The 15,677-nt window shown below is 49.3% G+C and overlaps 1 protein-coding gene across 3 annotated transcripts in view; it reads right to left on the bottom strand.

The window, feature by feature from the left end:
* NUFIP2 (nuclear FMR1 interacting protein 2) overlaps positions 1-15,677 on the bottom strand; it is a 42,498-nt gene that overhangs the window by 10,014 nt on the left and 16,807 nt on the right. For 2 of the 3 annotated variants that reach the window (XM_030230181.2, XM_050981597.1), the window contains exons 1-3: positions 12,761-13,022; positions 8,176-9,888; positions 490-522 (exon numbers count right to left, since the gene is read on the bottom strand). In XM_030230181.2, coding sequence (XP_030086041.2) covers positions 490-522; positions 8,176-9,888; positions 12,761-12,944 — 1,930 coding nt within the window. In that variant the 5' untranslated portion in view covers positions 12,945-13,022. Of the gene's footprint in view, positions 1-489; positions 523-8,175; positions 9,889-12,760; positions 13,023-15,677 lie in introns of those variants that run through there. The other variant, XM_050981598.1, reaches the window with a different exon arrangement.

Raw genomic sequence — 15,677 nt, 5'->3', positions numbered from 1 at the left:
GAGACTTTTCCTTCGGATGCCCCCTCCTGCCAAGCCACCCCAGGGCCAGGCTGGCTCCCCCAGAGCAGAGCTTGCTCCCCACAGCAGCACACAGGTCTCCACATACTGCTCTTCCCACAAAAAAATCTCCTCTCAGGTGACTTGTGGGGATACACCAGAATTTAGAACTTATTATTGGATGCGACACCCAACACCAGAAATAGAAAGCAATTTTGTATACACATAAGGAAGAGTCATTAGATCTAATTTGATACTGGGTTTATTGCTCTTTTAGAGATGCTGCTTCTCTCCAAGCAGCTCACCATTATAGCAAAGCTTTTTTGTCCTGACTTTCAGCAATCTGAAACAGAGATAAATCCAGACTACAAACCACAGGAGCCAAAGAACTGAACCCAGGCATCTCTAGACACAGAGACAGCCTGCTCTCATTCATTCCCCCTCCCAATAGACAGAGCAATTTGGTTCATTTATCCCTTCCAACATCCTTACCTTGCTTCTGCAAATTCCAAACCGCTTCCATTTCTGTGGAGGCAAAAGGAGACCACTGTTATTATGCAGATTGATGCTGCCATTAGAGACCACTCCAAACACACTTTAATTTTCCAAGTGTGGCAGTTGTGCTGGGGCTTTCAAATAGAGCCAACCCCCTCCCCCCCGCCAGCAGCACAGCCCCAGCCCAGCCCACAGGACAACACAAATTTGACATGAATAATCCAGCAATAAAAGGCAAAGGGATAGCTGTAATGTGGTCTTAAGGGTCAGAGAGCCAAGCTGAGCATCAGAAATGTCATCACCATTCACCAGTCCTACATATCACAATCTAACTTCAGGCTTTACTACTCTGACTCCAATGCTGCTTTGCACATTACAGCCTCAACAAGGAGCCTGGAGAGATGATTTTTACAAGTTGATGCTTAGTGAGTGTGAAATGAGAAGTGCTGGACACAGCGAGCTGCACATGGTTCGCAGCATGCGTGTGCTGAGGCACCAGGCAAGGGCTGCTGTGAGAACATCTCTGCAGAGCTGCTGCCAACACACAGGAGCAAGGTGTGATGCTCCACACACCTGGCTCGCAGGTCTTCCCACAGTTCACCTCTACAACACGTTTGTAGGCTAAAGACAAACCCTTCCCAGTTCTCCCTGGACGTGCACATGCTTTTGTTTACCTAAGAAATAGCAGCAAAGTTAAATGTTCTTTTCATTAACAGTGTGAAACAGAAGGCTCTTCCCTTTAAAATATCCCCCAAACAAAGATGCATCTTTAGAGAACCATTCAAAATAACTACTTTGAGCTGCTATCATGTTGGAATTTCGTGAGCTAGACTATTTTTTAAGAGGCTGACTGTACCCTGTGCCCAAGTTCAATAGACAAAATTATAGAAAATAGGTATTAGTTAGAACATAATCTTCCAAGAACCACTTTCCAGTCTCTTTTCTGCCAGAAAGGGTGACAGGACCTTGGTAGGAGGTAGGAAAAGGGAATGATAAGAGATTATCAGGCCACATGGGATGTGCAGTAAAGCACAAAACAAGGCAGTAAGTAAACTAACCAGCAGAGGAAAGGAAGAAGAAAAAGCCCTACAAAACCCACGGCCTCAGCACGATGTGTGCCAAGTGTCACCTCCATCAATCGCCTCCCTTCTCCAACCCTTCATCTGTCCTTTGTCCCCTACAATCTCCAGCTCCCTGGGGCAGGAAATTGCATGCAAATAAATATTGCCAGCCCTCCTTGCACCATTAAACCTTTTGTAAGGAAGGCCCTGACAAAATTTTACGAGGTCTGTTATTTTTGCGTCAGGATAGTAACAGCAACACTTTGCACTTCTATTGGGGAGCCCTAAGTGCTTTGGGAATAGTAGCCAGCCTCTAACACCCCAGGGACAGAAGCAGGCTGGCAAGGGACTGCCTCCCTCAGCTGCCAGATGCAGATTCCCCTGAAGTAAAATGAACCAGCTACTAAAATTACCTCCTGTGGAGTGAGTTTTCCATTCAGCGCAGTTTGATGCATCATTTCCTAACAGCTAAAGAACATCTCCCATTTTAACAGCTTTCCCCAAAGGCAGGGGACAGAAAATTACCCTCCAGTTGCTGGTTCCTGCACATTAGAGCAATGTTTGAGTATGAAATACAAGGCAGAGCTGAAGCACCACCCACCACCATATCCCCATGCACAGACCATTGTCTTGTGCACCTCATTTGGCCTTAACTGCTCTGGGCACCACAAGAATGTCAACCCCATGTATTAAGAGTATCTGACAATAAGACAAACAGAAATACAGATATACAGACAGAGATACTGTTAAGAACACACCAAAAACCAACTAAGTTGACAAAACTCTGTTTCAAAAAAACCTAACACACCTACAGCCTTTTCAGACTTCAATTTCCCCTCTCCTTCAGAAAGGGAAGGTGGTGTAAAGTGTCCTGGACATCCCTGACACCTGGACACACTGGCTGGCAGATGCTCAGCAGGACCAAGCTACAAAAATAAAGACCATCAGCAAACAATGCAATAACAGCATCTTACTAAATGTCACCTGCCACCAGCAGAGCAAGGTCCTCCCCTCCACCTGGCAGCAGAGGGACAGGGGACAGCACAGGTTAAAGCACACTGACCAAGTGAAACAACTTCACAAGGGAAAAGAAACTAAGTCCTAGGCTAACTGCAATACAAAACTAGGGAAAAAAGGGATTTTTTCAATCTTAAAAAGGAATTGTATAATTTATCCTGCTTTACATGGTAATACAGTTAAGTTTGCCTGCCAGCTCCTGTGATCACCTGTGACTGACAAAAGGGACTGTGACAAATGCATGGCCACTGTCACAGGGTGACTTGGTGACTGACCTGGTGGACAGGCAGCTCAGCAGAGCCACTGCTGCCCAATGCCTGGCTCCAGCCAAGTAGAAGGAAGGACAGCCCTCAAGAACTGGGCATGCAAGAGGCCCCAAGCCTGCTTTCAGCCCCCCTTCTTTGAGCTCAAAGAGCTCTTTTCTTGAACCTCTTTTCCCTGGATAAAGCTTCCAGAGTGAGTTTAGGCAAAAGACTCCTACAGCTGCTCAACCTGCATGAGAACAGGGGTATCCTCACTATCAGCCCAAGTCCAGTCTCAGATACTGCCCCAAAACTGCTGCTTTCCAAAGACCTGCCCAACAGGAGCAACCATTCCCAAAACCAGATGTGTGGCTGGGGAAACAGCAAACTTTCTTCTCAAGTGGACTCCAACCCAGCTGGAGAAAATGCCACCAACAAACCCTTGCACAACCCAGCATCAAAGCCAGCCCTGCTCCAAGCCAGGGGCAGAACTAGGTCACCTCCTGTGCCCCTTCCAACATCTCATTTACCAGGATATTTTTTTTACTATTAGCTGGATTCTTCACAGCCCTCAGGCTCAGGTTTGCTGAGGGACTACCTGGGGCAGGCAGTCCCAGCCAAATCCACCTAAACCACTTTTTCTGGTGACTATCACTGAAACAAAGGGTCACTGGAGGAAAGTCTTTTCCTGACACCAAAGCTAAGGCACACTCTGGTGAATTGTGCTGGGATTCCTCATAGGTCAATAAACTTTACAGCAGGACTGGTACATAACCTTGAAGGAGAAAAAAGTGTTTCTGAAATAACTTGCTAAGACAGGCACTTTTACAGACATTTTCCTTGCTAGAGAGGCAGCCCCTACTAAAGAAGCATCTGCACAATGCCATGCTACTACTTCACTGTCCTTATAAATCCCAAAATTGTCCCTAAAATACAACAGTAAAGAAATAACAAGAAGGGACCATTTTTGTCTGATGTTTGCTGTTTGTACCTGCAGGACAATGATTAAGTATAGGGATTTCCCTGGAAACAAAGCAATAAGTAAGTATTCCATGCTGTGGAGACTCATGGCTCTACAGCACACACTGTACTCATCCTGACAACTGGAAAGAGCAGGGACTGGAAGGAGAATTAAATCAGCTCTTGCCCCACACTCCACAAGGCCATAACCAACAGAGCGAGCTCTAACCCCCTTCCCACCATGGGGGGATGGGAAACCAAGGCTTTTTTTCCCCCCCTCTCCTGATGTAAAGGATGAAAATTGCTGAATTCACAGCTCTGCTATTTCTTCTGACCCAGTTCACCATTCCGGCGAACGCCACTCCTGGCTGGCCCACGCTGCCTTGCTCTATTTTCCATGCTGCTCTCCTGCTTCTTCATGCAAGCAGAGATGCTGCTGCTGCTGCAACTGAGGTGCTGAGAAGGAACAAAGCAGCAGCACAGGCAGAAATTCAGGGGCAAGAACAAGGGAAACCCTGCAGCTCCCTCTCCTCCACCCATGTGGCCTTCGCTGCTGTGCAGCTGAGCTGGAGGCCTCAATTATTTGCTTTTTAGCTCAGGACAAGCAAATTATTGAGCTTCCCACCAAAAAGTGGAGCTCAGTGTTAGTGACAGCCTGGCCTGAAGACTGCAATTGCCTGAACATGACAAAATTCTCCAAAGTGTTGACAATTATTCTGATATGAAGTGCTTCATCCAGCTGTCTTTAAAAGAAGGACTAAAGCAGTAAGACGCTGATTTTGATGCAGGCAAAGCTGACATACACTCAGCCTTCCTTATCTGAAGGACCAAAATATCTGCAAGAATCAGTTTTACCTCAAAAATATATGGATTTTAGCAATGCCACACCAAGGCAGAAGTTCAACTTCTAACCTAGATAGGGGACAATGACTTGAAATGAGGGCACTACTCCTTGGGCCTTCCAGTCTCCCATGTGAAGCCCATCCCTGTCTCCAAGCACATCCAGAGCAAGCCCACCAGTGCTGAGCTAAATCAAATCTCCCTTGGTAAATCAGATCTGTCATTCCTGAGCGTTTCAAGGCACCACCACAAACTGCAGGCAGCATGGGCTGTCAGTGAAGGCAGCCACATTGAAGGATCGTGTTTTACACTCAGGCAGATCAGATGATCAAAGGAGTCTTTCTGCCCTTTAAACGGGGTGGGGGGGGGGGAAAGAAAGAAGCAAGGCATGTAGCAGGGGTACACTGAAACCAACAGCAAAAGCTTCCCAGAAGAAGAGAGTGCATCATCATCATCCTTGCCTTAATGCTCCCAGTGCTCTGACTTCTAGAGAAAAAGCAGTCAGGGTACAGGCAAAGGAACACAGGAATCCTCCACCAGGACCTTGCTGTGCTCTGCAGCCACCCAGCCCTGCCAGCACTCAGGGACACTGTGGTGAGTTACAGGAGCACTGTGCCCGAGCCAGTTCTCTCTGGGTGCCACCTCCTCTATCCATCTTTCCACAGGGAAGCTGTGAAGCAATTACAGTTTATAATGTCCTGTGCAGTTGCTGGGCAAACCACGCACAGGAAAGCCTGGTTTGCTGGAACAAAGCTACTGACTAAGCTGGAGGCTTTCCCAGAGAAATTTACAGTCCAGGATGAGGATCCACACAACCTGGTCACAATTGCAGGCACAAACACTGCAAGAAAGAGTGTGCACGTTTGTGACATTCAAAGCACTGCAACCACTCACACTACAGCTCATTCTTCTCTGCAACCCCCAGAGCTTCATCCTTGCACTAAAACACTGCACATGGAGCTCAGGGTAGGGAACACACCAGCACCCCAGAGTGCTCCACACTCACCCCCGTCCTTGTCCTGTGATCGTTTCTCTTTGTGTTCATAACCCCAAGGGCAGGGCAGATGCAAAGATCAAACTACCGAGACTTTGCTCAACAGCAAACAGATCAATCTGAGAGGGAGAAGTTCACGAGATTCTCAAAATCAAAACCAAACAGTCTGAGGGCCCGAGGGCCCGGAATGCCCTAACACCGACCCAGGCAAACCTACAGGCTCTCCCCAGCAAGGAGGAAAAGGCAGCTGGTGAAAAGGAACCGAGTGAAATCGCTCTTTTCCTACAGCAGAGGAACTGGCTGGCTTGGAGCTGGACCTCAGGAAAAGAGCCCAAGATAAACGGAGAGCACAGTGTGGGAATTAACCCCTGCACTGCTGTCCTGCAAACACACCCGCAGCTCTGCTTCTGAGGCATTTCACAAACACGGTGGCTCTGGTGCAGGACCACGGCCATGGAGAGGACAGGAGGCACCTTCCTCCAAATATCCCTTAACACATCTCAGCCCAAGGATGAAATGCAATACCCACCATCATTACTAAGTACTAAGACTGGGCCTGATCTCTTACTTTGTAAAGCTTTTGAACACTAAATAGGAGAAGGACAAGCCCAAGGTGTTTGGAGCACCCCATCACTGCATTAATGACAATGCTGATTAGTCATCTTTTATCCCTAAGTAACACCCCGAAGATGGCACATACATAACGTGAAAAAGAAATTAGCAGAAATGAGTTCTGGGGCAAGATCGGGTATCCCCAGGCCATCACGAGGGTGTTTGCTCTGGATGCTCAAAGCAAGACCATTCACATGCAGAAGAAGAGCAGAGAACAGTATTTTACCGGGTGCTTTAAGTGGCCATTCTTGCCAACAAATGTAATTAACTCCTGTGTTTAGAAGAGCTCAACGCAGCCAGGCTTTGAAGTTAACACCTCCTTGAGAGGACATGGGATGGGAGTGTTCTTTATTTTCCTGTTGTTCCTATTGTTTCACTGAGGTCTGCCTTTCACAGCAAGTGAGAATGGGAGAGCTGATGAGCCTTGCTGGCAGCACAATTGCTTCCCCACAAGTTCAGGCAGACAACAGAGAGGCAAACAGAAGTCTAGGGAATATGTGCAAAATTAAGAAAAAGATCACCGAGGACTTTCTTCCATGTTATGCTTTCTGATGGGAAGCTGGGATTTAAACTGCAAGCAGATACAAAAAGTGAGACTAGAAAGCCTGCTTTGATGCTGGAATAAACTGAGCAGAAGGGAGAGGACCCAGATAAAATCAATTGATGAACACTGTTCTCAAGAATACTGGAGCTTGAAATGTTAACATCTTGAGAGAGAGATGACCTGGAAAAAATATTTGGAGTTATTATTTTTAAATGACTGAGCTTGTTAATATTACAGGAAGGCATTCGAGTTTATGTCGTACAGAGTTTGTGAAGTGGTAAGTCAAGAATTTTGCAGTGGGTGAAAACAGCAAATTTGCCAAAGCCAAGTAGGCACCCTCTGCAGAGGGGAGCAAGACATTATCCCTGCATACATGGGGAATATTAAAACAAAAAAGGCATGATCGCCTTGCTCCCTTCAGGGTAGAGGGTGCAGGGAGAGGGAAGGGGGTCAGAAAAAGGAACTGCCCTAGTGTTGGTCAAGAGTGAGTAAATAACACTGAGACAAAAGGGAACACCCAACCAGGCTCCTGCTATCACTGAGCCAGCACCAAAAGCCAAAAACTGCCTCAAGTCCTCAGAGCTTCTGGGGCTGAGGCTAAAGCAGAAAGCGAGCCATGCCACAGGCTTCCCTCTCTTCGTTCCCATTTAAAGTGTCTGTATCGTGTTTGAGTCATTTCAATCTAAAAAAAAAAAAAAAAAAAACCACCCAAAAAAAAAAAAAAAAAAAACAGGAAAAAAGGGAGCTGGACTACAAAGGACTCCATGAAAGCAATAAAATCATCTGAAAGATGTGGCCTACAAAGACAAGGAGAGAATTCAATCTGCAGCTCACAGAGAAGCTGATAAGAAGACTGGTCTTGCTGTTGCCATAATACTCAAGGGCAGGGAAAAAGTGTGTGGGGGGCACACTTAAAAAAATAAATCACACCTACAGTCATAGGAATAATTTCTTCTTCCTTCAAAGCCACGATTTCATGGTCTGATCTGCCCAGGGGAGAAGCTGCAACACTTTGGTGGCAGAGGTGTGAGTACAGACTATGATGCCTTCACAGTGACAGAATATCACCTGGTACAGCTGGAACAGAGCAGCTGAAACCGCACATTTAACTGCTTCCAATGCTCAGTGGCTTACTGAGGACCTGCTAAGTATCATCTCTCTCAACATCACTCATGCTTGTCCGGGGGAACAGGGAAACAAATACCTCTTAACATTAATTAAACAACCCTTTGAGTAACTTCCCCAGACCGTTATTGCCATGAGAGGATATGCAAGCAAAGAAAAGAGTCATTTTAAAAACAATTAGAATCGCTGGAAGGAACATACCATGTTAGAATATTGAACTTCTAAAAATAAAATTAAAAAAAAAAAAAAAAGAAGAGAACGCCTTTAGGCAGCAAGTTAAGCCATTACCTTTAGTGTGATATAGAATAGCAGCCCTCAGGTCAAAAGAACCCCAGCTATCTTTCCTTTCTAGGCCTCTCTGGTACCTCTGTTCTTTGGCGGAGGCTAGCAAATTGTTCGTAGGAGAGGCCAGAGGATTCTCTACTTCATAGTCTTTTGAAAGAAACACTAAAGCACCTTGGCTACCGGTGTCTGCCTTTTGTAGGTCACCTGTGTGATGCGACTCCAAAGCTAAGACACCACCCTCAACAGCAGTCCCAGGCTTAAGAACAGCACTAAGAATTTGAGGGCTAGTCCGTTTATCCAGCTCATAAGCCTTAGGAAACACAGGTTGTTCAGTTCCTGAGGGAATGATTTCAGGACACTGTGAAACCAAAGTGGCAGGATATTCCCCTTGAAATGTCACTTCCATTAACTGATTATCTGCAGATTTCCCCACAACGGTTTCAGGTCCAGCACTGGGCTCGTTTATGAAAGACAAGCCCCACTGATTCTGGAAGATATCCCCCAGGTTCTGCTGATTCGTCTGTGAAGGGAAATCGACTTGCGCTGTCCCCAGGAGCACAGTTTGCATATTTGAAGGGTAGATAAAAAGGCCAGATTTCTTTTGTTCGAGGGCTGTCGAAGTTGTACTCATGTCCTGGGATACAGACTCGGAGGAGGAGGTTGATGGTACAGTACTAGCAGCAGTGGAGAGCAGTGGCTGGGCCCCTGGGGAATACACACTTCCATCGGTCCCAGCTAGGATTGGCCCGTTGGAGAAGCTGGCAGAAGTGACAGATTTCATAGCAGACATGGGGACTTGGGACAGTCGACTTGATGTCTGGGCCTGAGTTTCCCCAGCAGATGATGAAGACGATGAGGATGACGTGGATGGGGTTTGAGCTGCTTTGTTGAGGTTTTCTTTAACTTTACTTGCATAACTAATTTTGGGAACTATTTTAGCACTGCTATTGTCCACTGGAAAAACTGGGGGTGGTTTAAATAAGGTCCATGAATCCTCTTTAGACGTAGCCGACGATGCATGCTTCCCTTTGGGCCGGTCATCAAACTTCTTGCTGCTAATCCCAGGTTTGGCATCAGAGTTTTTCCGTGGTACATCCCCGAGCCCAGGCTTTCCCCTGCCTGCTCCACCAGCCCCAGCCTCGTATTTCCAAACAGGCTTAGTATTTTCAATTCGGTTCCCCTTTTGTTCACTATAATCAGGCTTGAAACTCTCAAGTTCCTGTTTCAAGATTGGTGCGCTGACCTCCTGCTGCATTATTTTGTCCTGTACTAGATTCAAGTTCTCACAGCCCTTGGCACTGTTGCGCCTGCCTTTCCGTTTTTTAGGTGTAGTATATCCACTCTCGGAGCCGCTGCCATCGTTATCGGCCCCTTTGCCTACGTAGCCATTTGTGATGTAGCTGGAATTATTGGTCACCACGCCGTTTGGAATAGACACTCCCTCTGGCTTGTCTGAGGGCTGGTTTTCTCTGTGTTTGTTTTCGTAGGACTTCTCATTCTTTTTGTCCATGCTATTTTTCTGAATGAAGTTCTTGGTTTTGATTCCAGCTTTCCCCAAAGCACTGGCCTTCACACTCTGCTTTGGGGTGACATTAGAATCTACGAGCTGCTGGCTGCCATTGGGTACCCTGGATCCTGGGGCGGTGGCTTCATCAGAGCACAGGCCCTTCAGTGACACTTCTCGTTCTCCTGCGTTACCATTTAGCTCTCCGTAGCCTAGAGGGAAGCCAAAAACAGCAAAAGGCAAGAATTAGAATGTGAAATGTTAGACTTGTCATTGCAGAAAGCTGTAGTCAGCCCCAAACATATCCAGTTTCCTCATGCAGACATTTTAAAATAGGAAAATATCTAGTCTCTGAGGTAAAGCTGCATAAATTTATTTGCTGGAACCCACAGAAAGAAGGGTTAAGCAGGAAGGACCAGCCATGACTGCCTCCCGCATAACTGAGTGACATACAGATAACATAACAAAGCAAAAGAAAATACAGATACTATGCCAGGAAAATAGACTGTACTGAAGATCACTGGCAAGCTGGAAAGCTATTTCATCAGCTACTATTTCCAGGTCACAGAGAGGAAAAAATTAATTCCCAGGATGCTTCAAGACAGCGGGATCCACTGCCTTTGTGAAAAGATCTGAGGAGGTTCAGGACACACACTGTGAACAAGGGACAACTCCTACCATCTCCATCAGCTCCTGGGCCGGCAACACCAGCAGTCCTCCTTCCCACCCTTCTCCCAAATGCCATCTCAGTTAAGGGGTGTGAAAAAAAAGCACAGTATTTCCAAAAGGACACGTGCAAGTCCAGCTGGAAGATGGAGGGAAGAAAATGTGGCCAGATCTCCTCACCACATTTCAGGATAGTGACCAGCACCTCCCTACACAAGCTCCTGAGCACTGAAAAGGTGACAGAACTAAGAAATGCACCCCTGCAAGGCACCTTCTGCTGCCACCAGCAGTGGATCTCTTCCCCACTGAAAAACTTGTATTTCAGAGTGCCCAGGAGAGCTGGTATGAGCCTGAGACCTAAGAAATAAAGCATTTTCTGGGGGTTTCAACACAAAAAACAATGAGATTGTGCTGTAGACTGAGCTTTCCTCTTTCCTTCTGAAGTTCACTTCCAGGTCTCATGGTTCTGGGAGAGCAATTCAAGCAGAGCTGGAAGCCCAGCACAGTCCACACTGAACCACCCCAACTTCCTCTTTGCTTTTTCCTTTTTAAACATCTCTGGCCAGAGGCTGCTGCTTTCGAGGACGCTGGCTAAAGCCCCAAGAGAAGCCCTGGAGCCCCAGTGGAGACGGGGAGAACACAAAGTGCCCCACTCCACAAACACACTCCAACTGCAGAGGGATCCCTCCTGCACCCGCTGCTCCTCTGACTCATCCGTCCTCCTTCCCGAGGCTGGAAAGCCTCACATCCCCCACAGCCACTGACCCACCTAAGGCTCCATCTGCAGCCACGGTGGCACGGAGTCAGCACAGAGAGGGAGTCCCTCAACAACTGGAGCGGGCACAACTCCAGCTTGGAAGAAGAATGTTTTTGTTGTTGCTGATGTTGTTGAAATTAACTGCTGTAACTAAAAAATCATTGTTACCCTCACATCCTGGAGCCTCAGATGTCTGGCAGATGTAACAGCTCAAGTTCTGTGCAAGTCGGGAACACAAGAATCCTTGTAGGAATCTTTACAGAAATTCCACAACTGAGTTTGCCGAGGGGGATCAAAAAGGATTTTACTACATGCAAGTATCTGTAACCACCACAACTTCCACTATAACTTTCAAATGTGTTGTTAAGAAAATTAACCATAAATACTTCACCCCAGAGAGAACTAAAACGGTGGGATCCTCTGAAATTAAGTATTTCAGAACCGCATGAAGAGGAAGCCCTCACAAGAGCAGTGTTACAGCTGACCTTGTATGACTCAAGAGTTCTGACACCACTTGTTAATGAAACAAAACAATAAGAGCGGTCATAAGACCATTGCAGATGAGGAGTGAAAGAATAAAATGAAGAACAAAATCCATTTCAGTAAGTCAGTGTGTCAGCAGTTTCTAGTTCCAATTCTCAAGCATTCACAGCTCAGCTGCCTGAGTTTTCTCCAAATCAACATTTGGCACAGCTGGCCTTGGCCTGGACACGGAGGTGCAGCAACCAAAATTTAGGGGAGAGGAAAAAACCAGGACGGGAAGAAGAACAGGTGAAGAGGATCTGGCAAGCTCACAAACCGTTTTCAGAGCCGGGAAGGGAGGGGTGCCAGCCTAGGCACATATTAAAACCCTGAGCACGCTGCAAACAGTGAAATGACTTCTCAACTTATTTTTGCTCGGTAACTTATTTTAGCGTGTGCCCGATCAGGTCCCTCCCAGGCTGCACATGGGGCACTGCCGACCCCGCTCTGCTGGTACCAGGCCCCCTCCCACCTCCCGCCTCGTTATGTAAAAGGAAAATTCAAGAGAGGGAAAAAAAAAAAAAATGTACGCGGCACTCCGGCCGGCTGGCGGCCACGCACTCGCTCTGACCCCGCAGAAACCCCCCCAGAGGGACTGCTGGAGCCGGGGAGCCCCCAGGAACGCGACGGGGGCTCCGGCCCTGCCTGGGATCGGCTCCCCCCGCGCCGCTAACCGGCCACCGCCTCTGCGGCGCTGCCGCCCGGCCAGCGGCGGCTCGGCACAGCCCGGGGGCCGCAGCCCCGGCCCCGGCCCCGGCGGGGAGGAGGCGGCCAAGCGCCCAGGGCCGGGCAGGGCCGCGCCGCCTCCCGCCGCCACCGGCGGGGCCGGGCCCCTCCGCCTGCTCTGACTCATTGATCCTGGCGCTCATCAATCGCTCGGCCGCCCCCCGCGCCCCCCCGAGGCCCGGCCGGCGGGGGCAACGCGGCCCGGCCCCACGTGCCGGCGGGCGGCGGTGCCGGCGGGCCCGCGGCTCCCGCAGCCCCAACATGGCGGACAGGAAGCGGCCCCAGCGCGGCGGAGAAGCTTCGAGCCGGGCCGGGGGAGGCGGCGGCGGAGGAGGAGGAGGAGGAGGAAGAGAAGGGGGGCCCCGCCACCGCCCCGAAAAGGTCACAGGCCCCGTCCCGCTGCCCCGTCCAACCTGGTCTCCGCTTCGGCGCCTCCGTGTGCTGCGGGCCGCCGTGCTTGTGCTCGTGGCGGAGCGGCGGCTTAGGCTGGGCTCGGCCGTCGGGCGGCGGCAGGTAGGCGCTCTGCGGGTGGTGGTGGTGGTGCCCGTAGTAGTAATAGTGGTGGTGGTGATGGTGGTGGTGGGGCTGCTCCTCCATGGGGGGCGGCTGGCGGGGCCGGGCCGGGCTGGGCGCTCGCTGCTGGGCCGTGCGGCTCCGGCGCGGGGACGCGGCTGGCGCGGGGGAGGCGGCGGACTGGCAGCGCCCGCCCTGCAATCAGCGAGCGGCGCCGCCGCGCCCGCCCCCCGCCCCGCCCCGCCGCACCGCGGCCGGGGGAGAGCCGGCCAGGCCAGCACGGACCCGCCCGGCCGCCCCCTCCCCGGGCCAGTGGCAGGTGAGGCTGCCAGGGACGGGCGCGCTTCGCCTTCTCCCCGTGCTAGCGCGGCAGAGCCAGAATGAGCGGCCACGGCGGAGCCGCCTCCGTCCCCGGGCTTCGCCGTTGGAGCGTTCCATAACCGGCAGGGAGCGGCGTGCGGCCCCGGGGGGGTTTCACCGCAGGGTCACCGGGAGGAGGGCTGCCCGGGATGCCGCAAAGCCGCGTTTTGCCGTCATGAAGCGGGTGAACCGCGCCCCGGGGCAGGCGGTGAGGACTGGAACAGCCCCAGCGGAGGGGATCTGGGCAGGGATGTGAGAACCGTGAGCGGCCGGGCTCCCAGCAGCATTAGCGCCCCGAATCGCTTGCCGGGCCGAGCTGCAGCGCTCCCGCGGCAGCCGGAGCTCACCCGGCTCCAGGGCTCCACCCGCAGCCGCCCGGGCGGACCCGCCGCTCCCCGCACTGACCCGCCACCGGGCGTGCTCAGCACCCAGCCGGCCCGGGAAAGGTGGGCTCAACAAATGCACGAGAGAAGCACCGGAGATTTAACTGATGCTTAACAAAAATCAAAGGTTGATGGGGAAACCCGAGAGTGTAAGGAGGAGAACTCTTGAAACTTGACAGAATTTGCAACAGATTTCATACAATTTCAATCTCTGATTATCCCCACTTCATCATGTTCCGAGGGGGGTGATGGCAGCTAAACGATCTCAATTCCCTCCTCTGCTCCAGCCAGCCTCCACTGCAGGAGGGCAAGACATTCAACTGCTGTTCCGGGATTCCTCCTCAAAACCAAGGCCCAATTCTCCAGACAGCACTGAGACAAAGGGTTTTGGGTTGTATGGATCAGTGAGGAACTGAGGCAGGAGTTAATTAGGAATGTAGAAAAAGGGCAGAGAGAATGGGGAGACCCACGACTGACACAGGCTGGAGACAGAGGCAGAGTCCTGCTCCAAATTTTTGCTGTTCTGGTGTGATTAATTGCCTCCAAATAGTTGCAACAGTGTACACTGGAGCAAACAGGCAGGAAAAGTGACAAAATAAAATGTGTTCATGTAATTAAAGACTGTTATAATTAATGTGTGTAATATAAATGGGCTCCACAGAAAGTCCTGAAAATAGTATGGACTCGCTTCTCAAGGCTTTTCCTTGCAGCTTAATCCTCTGTTCTATTTCTTCCTTATTTTAGTGAACAAAATTAATGAAGTTCATGTGTCTAGAAAAGCCCTATCAGACTTTGGCGCTGTACAAGAGCCCTTGTCTCGAGACTTTACAGTTCCCAAGCTGTATTTTAAGAGAACACAGTTGAAAGTTTATACCTCAGACAGCTTCCCACTTCACCCTCCTCTTTACTACACAGGAGGTAAAGCTTTTCCTTACCAGAAATACCAACTTCGACATTAATACAGAGGGTTTTTTCAAGATTTGAGGTGCCTGAAATATCACGAGTTCTCTGCCAAATCATTCCTGCAGTTTACGTTTCTTTCAGCACAATGCAAAGCCATTTAAAACGTGATGAAACCACTTAAGCAAGCAATGATGAACTTTGGGCTTTACCCAAACAATAACGGTCCTGGTCCTTTAAAACGCTGACTCACTGAGTGACCTCACAGTGCTTAGGAGACAAGTCTTAAAATGAGGAGTCGGGCTTTAATCACAGCTGACATTTTATTGGTGGCTTGGAAGAATTTATTTTTAATATAGGCTTGAAGATTTAAACTTCAAAAGACTCTGAAGAAAGCAAACAATTATAGACAAATCATCTCCACACACAGACCAGAAATCTGAATGCAGAGGAAGGTGGGCTGTCTAAGACAAACAACAATGTCACTGCTTAGAAGTATCTTGTTATCAGTATTGTATTATCTAAAACTTGCAAAAGAGAGAAAAAAAAATCCCAAATACTAAAGCCTGGGCCTCATGAAGCATGGGCATCCCACACCCCAACGTGGTGTGTCCACACATGGTGGGCCTTCCCCGCTTCCCACTGATTCCACGTTTCATCCTCAGGGATACATCTTAAAGGTAAGAGTAATTCCAGCAGGCAGTGCTGCCCTGTGACCAGGTGGGACACATCCCCTCCAGAAGTAGGAGTTCCTGTTAATCCCACTGTTTGCCCAGTGTTGCACCAGTTATAATATTAATATTCAGCAGTTCTTCAGGATGTGTTCTCTGGAAAGGGAAGCTGGAGATTTCCATGTCTGCTCATCTGCAGCAGTTTTCCTTCTTACTGCTCTTTGGCAAGCCAGCAAAGAGGCAATTTTCCTTGGAATTCCACACCCAGTGCCAAGTATTCCCACATCCAGGCACAAAGCTGGGCACAACCAGTGTAATTTCTAACTTAGTAATTCATTCAAAGCTCTGTTTTACGAAGCTTTGAAGTGGATGGCTTTGCAGAGAACCTGCCATTTAAAACTGCAAAATTAAGGCAGCCAGGAATGAATTAACTGCTACAGGAATCATGAGAAAGTTTTCCTGGAGAGTCTGACCCGGGATGAGTTTTGTATTCATATTAAAAT

Source organism: Serinus canaria, chromosome 19 (assembly GCF_022539315.1).
Source record: "Serinus canaria isolate serCan28SL12 chromosome 19, serCan2020, whole genome shotgun sequence".
NCBI classification, from domain to species: Eukaryota; Metazoa; Chordata; class Aves; order Passeriformes; family Fringillidae; genus Serinus; species Serinus canaria.
The sequence above is the reverse complement of the archived record's forward strand: the minus strand, read 5'-3'. Positions and strand labels throughout refer to the sequence as shown.